Genomic DNA, 12,156 nt, shown 5'->3' on the forward strand with positions numbered 1-12,156 from the left:
GCCATCTTCTTAGCCCTAGTTTTGCAACAAAAACCAAACCAAACACAAACTTTTTCAAGCAAAACTTGTTAATTGCACTTCACACGTTCTGTACATACCACATGTTTGAAGGTTATGTCAATACAAGTCAACGCCAAGCAAGATTTTAAATGAATATTTAAAAACGACATTAATTATTACTAGACCCGATACATTTTGAACTCCTTAAGGGATGCTTCATGTATTATTAATCTCTACATCCTCATGTACAGCACAGCTTATTTACTCATTCAACAAATATTTATTATGTGGTGCTCTTCAGACACTATCTGTTCAAAGTCCCTGCCCTCAGAGAAATTGCCTTTCTAGTGGGAACAATAGACAATAGAAAAGCTATAAAGAAAAATGAAGTGAGATAAAGGGATAGAGACTGGTCGCTGAAGGACAATTTGAGAGAATGTTTGTTCCAGAGAGTGATTAAGAAGGTCTGTATAAGAAAATAATATTTAAGCGGGGACCTGAATGAAATGAAAGAGCAAAGCCACACAAAGATCTGGGAAAAGCATTTCAGGCAGTAGAAATATTAAATTCAAAGGCCCTGGGGCAGGAGAATTCTTAGTCTGTGTGTCCAGAGACAGAAAGGAAAAACCTCAAATAGCCAAAGCAATTCTGAAAAAGAGCAAAGCTGGGGGTATCACACTTCCTGATTTCAAACTATACTATGAGGCTATAGTAATCAAAACAGTATGGTATGGCATCAAAAACAGATAGCAAGACCAGTGGAATAGAATCCAGAGCCTAGGAATAAATCCTTGTCTATATAGTCAATATATATTTGACAAAAAGCCAAGATTACTTACTGGTGAAAAGATTTTTCACAATAAACGATGTTGATTGAAAACTGAATATTCACATGCAAAAGAATGAAATTGGAGCCCTATCTTATCACAAAAGTTAAATTAAAATAGATTAAAGATATAAATGTAAGACCTGAAATTTTTAAAATCCTAGAAGAAAATGAGGGGGAAAGCTCCAGCGATTTTTTTTTTAATTTGACACAAAAGCACAAGCAACAAAAGCAAGAATAAACAAATGAAGCTACATCAAGCTAAAAAACTTCTGCACAGCAAAAGAAACAATAAAAACAATGAAAACACAGCCTATGGAATGGGAGAAAATATTTGCAAACCATTTATATCAGATAAGAGGTTAATATTCAAAAATATAAAATCCAATAGCAAAACCCCAAAATAATCCAATTACAAATGGGCAGAGAACCTGAACATTTTCCCCCCAGAGAAGACATACAAATGGTCAACAGGTACATGACACAATGCTCATCATCACTAATTACCAGGGAAATGCAAATCAAAACCAAAATGAGGTATCGCCTCACACCTATTAAAATGACTTTTAAAAAGAAGACAGGAAATAGCAAGTGTTGGTGAGGATGTGGAAAAATGGAATTCTTGTACACCATGGAAAACAGTATGGAGGTTTTTCACAAAGTTAAAAAATTGAACTTCCATGTAATCTGCTGGGTATGTATCCAAAGGATATGATATTATTACCTTGAAGAGATATCTGCATGTTCATTGCAGCACTACTCAAAATAGCCCATCTATAGAAACAAACGAAGTGTTCAGTGGTGAATGAGTGCATAAAGAAATTATGGTGTATACTAGCATATGCACAATAGAATATCATTCAGCCATAAAAAAAAAAAGGAAATCCTGCCGTTTGTGATAACATGGATGGACCTTGAAGGCACTGTGCTAAGTGAAATAAGTCAGAGAAAGTCAGATACTGTATGATCTCACCTACATGTTGGATCAAGGAGAAGCAGAACACAAAGAAACAGAGAGTAGAGAGGTGGTTGCCAGGGTTGGGGTGTGAAGCAAATGGAAAGACTCTTGACAGAGTGTACAAACTTTCCATTATAAGATGAATAAATTCTGGGGCCCTAATATTCAGCATGGTAACTATACTTATATACTTGAAAGTTGCTAAAAGAGTAAATGTTCTCGCCACACACAAAAAATTTAATTATGTGACGCTATGCATAATGTTAACTAACCTTATTGTAGTAAGCATTTTGAAATATAGTATACATGTATCATATCATCATGTGGTATACCTTTAACTTATAGAAAGTAATATGTTAATTATATCTCAATAAAACTGAAAAAAAAAATACTGTAGCTAGGACTCGGTCAATGAGAAGTGAGAGATTCCCCCCAAAATTAATGGTGAAATATACAATGCTTAATGACATGGGAAATGACTGAAAATTGACTGGTTTGTACAGCTCTCAAGCAAACAGTTGAGTAATCAGCATATAGATAGTATTTAAAACTAGGCCATCAGGAAGGTTAATCTGGGGGAGAACTTATGGATAAGAGAAGGGAAGAGCCCTGGCTGGTTTGACTCAGTGGATAGAGTGTTGGCCTGTGGACTGAAGGATCCTGGTTTGGATTCTGGTCCAGGTCACGTACCTTGGTTGCAGGCTCCTCCTAGGACTGGGCCCCAGTCAGGGTGCGTGCGGGAGGCTACCAACCGATGTGTTTATCTCACATTGATAGTTCTCTCTGACTTTCCCTCTCTCTTCCACTCTCTCTCAAAATCAATGGGAAAATATCTTTGGGTGAAGATTAAAGAAAAAGGAGAAAGGAAGAGATCCAAGGGTGAGGCCAGGAGCAAAAGAAAGCCACCAGAAAAAGGAGGGGGAAATGCCTATGAAGTCAGGAAGCAGGGAGTGTTCAACTGTGTGAAAGGTTCCCAGTGTCTATTGAATAGTGTGTCATCCAGGTTTTCTTCTCTTTCTCTTATTCTGGAGGTAGACTGCATTGTTATTTGAAAAACTTTTATTACTTGTTAGTACAGCAGCAATTTTTAATTAGAAACAATAAAGTTGCTATAATGTGATTTGTCAGTGCAAGACTCAAGGCAGAATGAGTTTTTCCTCTGAAATAAATGTTCTTGTGTATGGGTCCCAGAGGGCCTATCTATGCAGTCAAAACAAATTGAAAAGTTAAATAATTGTTCCGTTAATATGATCCATCTGTAGAAATAGTCTGGATGATTAAAGAAATAATGTTTCCTCCTTAATAACAGGGAATTTCTGTTGGTAATTATTCAGACAATTGCCTCATCTTTAATGTTGTATTTGAATATGAAATTATCGCACATTGACCTCTATGGTAACTTCCTGTCTAAATGCCAGATAGTCAAGATGCATTTAAAAATTTTTTTCACCTCCTGCTCTATCTCTTTGCTTTGGGATCATAGAGCAATCTTCAGCAATTTCCATAAGCTCTCTTTAGAGAAACCAATACCTAGGATATTTGGTCCTCTTTTAGATACTCAGTGAACTAGACTCATTTCATGGATCTATTAACTCATTCAAATGCTTTTCTACCTGAATAGACTGAGAGAAGAAATTTTCAAATGGTTTCAGGACAAATCAAATTTATTATGAAAGTTGGAAATCAGTCACGTCCCTAGGATGATGGTCAACACCATCTCCCTGAATAGATGCGAATTTAAAAACCCATGAAATCCTCTTGTGAGAGATCATACTTGAGAGAGCACATCTTATTAAATTCTATTGAATAAACCACCCTATGGCCAATTCACTGGCTGTGTAATTTTCTGATTGCTCTTGGATAGCAGCATAATATCTTCACCTGTACATAGCCCACTATTCTTAAACCTCTGGAAACATCCATGTAATGAAAAACAACTATTATTTCAGTGCAAAAATTGCAAGCAAATTTAGCTGGATAAAATAACAGGTTATTACAACTTGCTTTTGCAATGAGTAGAAAAACCATTCACTTTTTTAAAGCTAACATTTGTTTTTATTAAATGAGTACACAATTTTTAAGTTAGAAATTTTTTGTTTATTTTCCCTTTTATTCTCCTGTTTTAAACTTTAATGGTGTTTTCTTTCCTGATATATATAGTATTTAAATATTTTTCTGGACAAACTGAGATGAAGCAATACTTCTTGTGCAGAAAGATTAATGGGGGTTTTATATATATTTTTGGAAGACTCTGAAACCTAATTAGCATTCACCACTATAATTCTTTCAGACTTCTGTGAGAGATGTGTATTAGCGAAAATAAGTCTCAAGTTTGACCATGAAGCTATTTCTTCCTGATGGGGGGAAGAGCTGCTTTGTAATTTTCTAAAATAAATGTGCTCTGAAGAGAATCAGGTATTTGTTACTTATAAAATGTTGGGTATACACCTAGTTGCACTGCAGAAAAACTACTGTGTGGGGGTGGAGAGCAAGCCTGTAATAATGACTATATGAGTCATGTAGTCATTAGCCATATGGGATATGTGGGATTATAGGCTGGCACTATTTTCAAGTTGTATTTTGCAGTTCAAGACTCTGTTATAAAACAAAATTATGGAAATATGTCAAAATAGTCATTAACATTTTAAAAATTAGCCACACAAGAATATTTATATTTTACTAGCGGCCCAGTGCACAAAATTCATGCATTGGGTGGGGGGGAGTGTCCCTCAGCCCAACCTGTACTCTCTCCAATCCGGAAGCCCTCAGGGGATATCCTACTGACTGTTTAGGCTCAAGCCGGTGGTAGGAGGTGACCAGGTTGATCAGGGAATGGTGCCACCCCATCACCCTGATCCTGCTGCCACTGCCAACCACCATAGCCACCAAGGTATTTTCATTAACACAATTCCAGTCCCTTCACCACACAAAAAAATGACAACTTTCTTTAGGCATTTTCAAGATGTCTCTTACATAGGATATGAATTTTCTTCCTCCCTCCCTCCCTCCCTCCCTCCCTCCCTCCTTCCCTCCCTCCCTCCTTCCCTCCCTCCTTCCTTCCTTCCTTCCTTCCTTCCTTCCTTCCTTCCTTCCTTCCTTCCTTCCTTCCTTCCTTCCTTCCTTCCCTCCTCCGAGGATTTTTCCCATTGAGAGCGTGGAAGAGAGAGGGAAAGACAGAGTGTGAGAGGGGCACTTCGATTGGTTGCCTCCTGCATGAGCCCTGACCTGGGCTCTGGCCAGGGAGGAGCCTGCAACCTAGGCACATGCCCTTGACCAGAATCAAACCCAGATCCTGTGGTCAGCAAGCCGAGGCTCTATCCACTGAGCAAAACTGGCTATGACAGTATTTGACATTTCTTAGCTCCTCCAGCAGAGGACCTTAGTTTTTTCCTCTAGGAATGTGGTGGCAAAACCTTAGATCACCTTCTTGGATTCTTATTACCCAAGTTACCAAGAACACTGCGAGCAGCATACAGGGAGCTTAGCCAGAAAAGGTATTTCCTCTGTAGCTCTCGCGCAGAGGTGGGATTGCCAGCGTGCTGCAGCTGGCAGGCCCTGGTGTCTGTGGGCCTGCTGGCTTGCTCGCCTGGTGCCTGGCAGCCAGGCCCTACTCTCTGTGCCTGCTTCACCATGCCGACTGGGCTGCCAGCCTTGCTGTGATAGGAACCCAGGGTCCATGGGGGCGGGACCCAGAGATGCTCCATGCACTTCCTGGTGACCGGTGGTCCACCTGCTCATGACAGCCCTCGGCTATTATTAGTATAGGTTATAGCAAAGGCTAAGTGAATTTTGTGAAAGAAACAAAATAACAACCTTTTAATCTCTCATGTTTCCATCTAAATACATCCCTTTTGTCTTTCCTAGGCTTTGCTAGAGGTGGTTAATGACCTCTTTGAGGAACAGACTGACCTGGAGAAAATTGTCAAGAAAATAATGCATCGGGCCCAAACTCTGCTGAAATGCGAGCGCTGTTCTGTTTTACTCCTCGAGGATATCGAGTCACCAGTAAGCCATCTTTTTTCTGTCATGTAGAATTGGAGACTGCGGGAATGCAATGAAGTTCAGTTTATTTGTTAGTAAGTGTGTGAAATTGGGCCTGGAACCACCCTTCTCATGACTCTTTTGATTACGTGGTGACTTTTTATACAATTAAAGTCTTTTATGTTTTACATGTGTTTTCAGTCTTGTTTTGCTGTCACCTTAGAAACACAGACTGTTACGTTGATAGGGACCTTGGTGACATGTATCTCAGTTTCATGTGTTTACAGATGAGGTAACTAAGGGATTGAATGGTTGGCCCAGTCTCACAGAGCTGAATGGAAGACAAACTCAGGTGCTGGTCTCGCTTCACATTCACCCAACAAGGCCCCAGTGCTGATGGGCATGGATTGCAGTCCACACAATGCTCCAAGGTCCTTTACTGGGAGGAGGGAGCAAACTAACACCGGAAAAGCGGTGCCCTTGGCTCTTGGAGCCCACACAGTTGGCACTGAGCTGAGAGGGGTGACCAGCCTCAGCCAGCCTGGGCGGTAGGTACAGCAGAGGTTTGTCTTGTTGCTTCTGACGTGCAGTTCTCTTTGATTGCTGCCTTGGACCTCTGGACACTTGCACAGAATGCCCAGTCAGATGGAGGAAGCTCATTTCCTCTTCACCGCAGGGGCTCCTGTTACTCCAAAGCCAGCATCAAGCTAGGTCAAAGGCTAAAGCTGCTACACCCCAGATTTCAGGTTCTGTGAAGCCCTGTGGCTCTTTAGGGGAAATCTGCTGGTTGAATACACAACAATATTGAAAATAATGATCGTCATCAATATCCCTTCCTGAAAGTTAAATGTCTAACCCCTTAGCAGCAATTTAATATCTTCGCTGAAAACTCCCTTCAAAGACCAAGCATTGTCTAGCAATTCTGTTTTCATACCTCCATGAATGATACTTGACTGTACTTAACCTAGAAAAGGTTATTGTTTTTTCCTTTCAGTTTGTGTTTCACAAATAAAAAAAATAAAAAATAAAAACTTGAGGCAAATTTTGGAGACTTAATTAGTATTGTAAAACTTACAACATCACGTCTTTAAAATTCATATGTTTAAATTGTTTAGGAATGTTCCCCCATATTTTAGCAGAGTTGGGGTTTTCCTATTTCAGCAGGTGTGATTTATACCAATAGTAGTCTTGCAAGTACCTGCGACTGTGTAAAACTCAGTGGAACCCTGGTACACAGGCACGCGCGTGCGCACACGTGCACATACCCCAGTCCATATTTATGGAGTGCTTCTGGTTGCTTTTTGAAGCACCTGAGTTCATTGAATCCTCACTGCATCCTGATGAGATAGGTGCTATTATCACCCTCATTTTATAGATGAGAATATAAGGCTTAGACAGTTGAATGACTTGCTAGAGTCTCCGTCCTCAGACTCTAAGCCCCTGAAAAGAATGGGCATGGGTGGGTGCTCCTTGGTGCCTGGCAGGTTGTGATCTCTCAGTAAGCAAAGGCAGGAAGGAGTGGGATTCCCTGAGTCACTGTTAAGTCCCTGTGAAGGCAAGAGGCTGAGGGGCCAGGGAAAATCCGGACAAGGACAAGCTCACTGTTTGCTAGTTCAGTTATAAACGGACATGGAAGTGATTTAAACCAGCTTAAGGGGGTCATTCTTGCCAATCTTCTAACATGGATGGCCCGGCCGGCGTGGCTTAGTGGTTGGGTGTTGACCAGGAGCTCATTTTCGATTCTCAGTCAGGGCACATGCCCAGGTTGCAGGATGGATCCCTAGTGGGAGGAGTTTAGGAGGTAGCTGATGGATGATTCTCTCTCATCATGATGTTTCTATCTCTTTCTCCCTCTCCCTTTTTCTCTGAAATCAATAAAAACATATTTACTTGGATGAGTTATACTATGGTCTTGCTCTTTCCCAAATCAAAGAAAAAGTACAGATGACAGAAATTGATATGGAAAGTGCTGGAGTCAATAGCACTAGTGACAGCAGTAGCTTTATGCTACAGAGTGTGGAGGGGGTAAAAAACACTAGATTAGATAATATAAGCATAAAGGTGTTGATATATTACTGCAAGTTTAAAAGACCTTTTAACTCTCACAGTGGAACATTCTGACTGCAGTTGTGAGGATCAGAACAGAAATTCATTCCCCATCATTTCTTCTCTTTGTCCGCCACCCCACACCCTGCCCTCAATATGAGAATGAACTTTTCTTTTTCATTCAGAGGGTCAGGGTCTGGGGATAAAGTGAACTATATGCAAAAAGAGGAGACTAATCTGCTCAGCTCCTTTTTAGAAGCTGTGGAGATATTTTGCCAAGGCTGCTGCTTGGACTTCAAAGATAATCAAAACATGGCACCCAGACAAAAGAATCAAGTCACCGAGTAGAAGGAATTTATTTTGGTGTTAGACTTTCTTGTACCAGCTAGGAGAAAATGTAGCAATAGCTACAAAGTCCCCACGGAAAGAAAATGTGACTCCACAATTTTAAATCCAATCAAATTTCTATTCAATTATGTAGGCCACAGTAGACATTTTTAAATTAGCAAAAAAGAGTTTAGCAAATACAGTTCCATGCTGTCCTTCTCGAAAAAATATGAGATATTGAAATCCAGCCAAGCAAGTGATGAAGAAGACATAATAAATGAGACTAGTATTGAGTATTGAATGGCTAAAAATGATGGGTCATATACTTGTAGAAACAAATATAAACTTACATTATAAGCCATTATAATTGTCCTGGCACCCCATCTCCCCCAAGTGCCACAGGGGCAACAGATGCCTGACCTGCAATGGGTTGCATTTACAAAGAGGAATATTGGGCTGAGAATCCACCCCTTTCCCATTGAGTGGTATCATGCCTGCTGTGTGGAGAGAGATATTACCTCATCTCTCCGATTTGTCCACTATGAACACAATCCTATGAAAGGAACCATATATAAAGAGATTGGGGCCTTGCAGTGTGGGCACAACAGGAAGACTATGCATTCAGGGCTCATGTGCTTCTCGCAATAGGTATCCTGGTTACATGGAGTATTTTAACTTCAATGCATTACATTTATCAATCTTTCTTTTTGATAGTGCTTCATGGTTGTTGTCCAGTTTTTTTTGGTTTTGTTTTTGTTTATTTTTTAAGAACAGCTTTACTTCCATGTTAGAATGACTTTCTCAGTTCTAGGGATTATGCAGCAGTCAGATGATATAATCAAGAACCAGGCTCCATCATTTTCCTGCGTTTGTCTCAGTGGTCTGCCTTCACCAGCTGGCTCTTAACTCTCACAATCTCAGGCTGATGATTTGAACAAAGCTCTATCAGAGAATGACACGTGAAAAGAACTTTCACACTGGCGTAGCTCCAGGCATCATGTCCTCAGATAACTATATATCAGGAGAAGAAGAAAGGGAAAGTTCTTTTCACATGTCTTTCTTTTAATTAGGGAGGAAAGTGGTTTCCAAAAGAGGCTTTTCCCACTGACTTTCCATGACCAAGAACAAAATGACGTTGTTCAAATCATTTATAGTCCTTACAGTCTTGTTTCTGATCTGTCATTCTCTGATAGAGCTTTGTTCAAATCATCAGCCTGAGATTTGTCAATATCATCTTGTCCAATTCTGTAGGTTGTTGATTTAGTTACCTATGTTAATATTAATGTGCATGAGTTTTTAAATTTGGAATTGCAGTTTATTTTTATAGGAAACTGTTTTTTGTGTATTTGTTTGTGCCATTGTTTTCTTTCATTCTTTCCTGCGCTCTTCCCTGCCAGTCTAATGGTTTGCACAGCTCCCTGGCCCCTAGTCAAGCAAGAACCAGGTCTACTTTGGATGGCTTGGATCTCCTGGTATGTGATAATATTACACTCGACCAGAGACAGTTTGGTGCCGTTTCTGGAAGTAAAGCTGAATCATCTATCTCCAAGGAACACTTTGAGACCCCAGACCCCAGTAGGAGCTGACATTCCAACCACTGCTGCCTGCCTTTTTCCAGTCTTGGAACACAGTGGGCCCCTGTCTCCAGGCTTGAGTCTTAGAGAATCTTTATTTCCCCTCCTCTCGGGTCCCTCCTTTCCCACCGCTTTTCTCTTCCCTTTAGCCTCTAGATGTCTTTTTTTGGTGTTCTCTTTCTGAATTTTATCAATCTTTGTTTTTGGAAGAGAACAGATGTGCACTAGCATGAATTAATAGCACCATCTATACTGGCATTACATACATTACCTTTTACAGTCAGAAAAAAAAGATCATTTCAGGAGAAAAATATGGTCAAACTTTCTTCCTAAAAAAATAACTTGTGCTTTTCTCTATTTCATTAGAATCATTCCAGGGGACAAGAACTTCAAATTACTTTTTTGTGATTTGAATATTTTAAAAAGCTGGTCATTGCAGATGTATGATATTTTATGACCAGTCTACATGTGAGGGGGAAGGGGGGTATAATTTAAATTTAGCTGTAGAACTAAATTTCACACTCTTAACTCAGTGTCTAGAGTAGGGGTGTCGAACTCAATCAGAGAAGGGGCCAAAATCTAAAATCCAGCCTAAATCGCGGGCCGAATGGTTTACTGAACAGTCATAAACTGTCACTGTGATGGAAACGCAGCGGAGTGCAGTGATGACAGCGCGGTGCGGGCCACATTGCAAGGCCTGGCGGGACGGATTTGGCCCGCGGGCCTTGTGTTTGACACTTGTGGTCTAGAGACTGCATTCATAGTTGTTAAACTGGCCAGTCAGGTATAAACTGATCAGTTTGCTCAGTGAATACCAAAAATAGAAATGAGAAATGCCTTTCTAAACCCTCTCTCCTGCCAAAATTAATATTTTACCTTCTTTTGCTTCTCATAAGTGTTTTAATCCATCAATTTCAAGTGACTTTGTCAATGGTATTTTCCACTAGACTGAAAAACATGAAAGGACTGTTCCATCACTAGCTGCTGTCAACATTTAGTCCTTTGAACTGAATATTCCCTGCTAATGTGTCATTCCATGAACTATCTAAGCAATGTCGATTGCTTCTCTTGGTTGCATTCTAGCTTATGTATTTAGTATCATCTCTATTTCTTTCCATGCTTAGTCAAGGAAAGCAAATGTAGCTATTTTAATCTTATGTCCTCAGGCACAGTCTCCAAACCACTATTTACAAGTGTTCTTTCACGGATCATCCTGATGGCTGGCAGTTGTGTCCAGAACTCCATGAAATACTCTATAGCTGAGCTTATAAATATGAAGCTAGTTCCTGGAGTTCATTTTCTAAATCATGAAACACAAACTATACTTGTTTTCCAACATGTTCCTTAACTTCTTGGTTCATATGAAATATACATACAGTGAAGCCATTGAACTAGATGAGCTCCCTGAATCCAACTCTCCAGAGAAAGAGATGGTGCTGGGACATCGTGCAATTCAATTCTCTCCATCCTAAATGGATAGTAAAAATTGCTCCAGGCTTTCTGTGCTAATTTCCTTACTTTACATTTTCTCATCTTTTTTTCTTTAATTTTCCTTCTCCCTCTAAGATAGCTAACATAAACTCTGTTTGATTTTGTTCCAAGTGTTTATATATATATATATATACACACTAGTGGCCTGGTGCACAAAAATGGAAGGTATCTAAAAATTCTGTTGATTATCTGATGAGTGTATACTCATCATTAATAATTAACATATCAGATTATATGTTTGTATATATTAGTTAACTTTATTAATAGTTATGTCACTACATTAACTCAACTCACATCATTAATCATTTATATTAAATATATATGTTTAACATAAATACATGATTAATGATGTGAGTTGAGTATAAGAACAATAAATGATATAAGTGAAATATATGTATATGTATACATTCTACGTATGTGTTAAATCTATGCACGGTGTACTTAAATATATACATATATTTAATATATTTAAATTATATATAGTATATCCTATGTAATAAAGAGATAATATGCTAATTAGATTGGACAGCAGAACGACCTTCTGGAATGACAAGTGGGTGGGGTTGGGACCACTGGGCCGAAAGGGCTGAGGCAGCTGGGGTTGTGAAGGCCTACTCTTGCACAGATTTCATGCATCGGGCCTCTAGTAAAATCTTTACTAATAAAAGGATAAGATGCTAATTAGACTGGGAGACCTTCCAGGCATCCTTCTGGACAAAGCCATGGTGGCAGGGCCAAGGCAGAGGCAGTTAGGGGCGATCAGGCCAGGAGGGAAGAGCAGTTGGGGGCAATCAGGCCAGCAGGGTGAGGGTACAATTGAGGACAGTCATGTTGGCCGGTGGTGGGTGGGGGAAGAGGCAGTTGGGGGTGAGAGGGCCAGCAGGCAGATTGGTTAGGGGTGATCAGACAGATGAGTGGTTAGGAGCCAGAGGTCCCAGATTGTCAGAATGAAT

At 39.9% G+C, this 12,156-nt stretch overlaps 1 protein-coding gene across 1 annotated transcript in view; it reads left to right on the plus strand.

Moving 5' to 3' along the window:
• The window catches only part of PDE11A (phosphodiesterase 11A), a 265,912-nt gene that overhangs the window by 86,558 nt on the left and 167,198 nt on the right, over positions 1–12,156 (plus strand). The window contains exon 5 of the mRNA XM_045575416.1: positions 5,649–5,789. Coding sequence (XP_045431372.1) covers positions 5,649–5,789 — 141 coding nt within the window. The remainder of the gene's footprint in view (positions 1–5,648; positions 5,790–12,156) is intronic.

Source organism: Pipistrellus kuhlii, unplaced genomic scaffold (assembly GCF_014108245.1).
Source record: "Pipistrellus kuhlii isolate mPipKuh1 unplaced genomic scaffold, mPipKuh1.p scaffold_m20_p_7, whole genome shotgun sequence".
NCBI lineage: Eukaryota > Metazoa > Chordata > Mammalia > Chiroptera > Vespertilionidae > Pipistrellus > Pipistrellus kuhlii.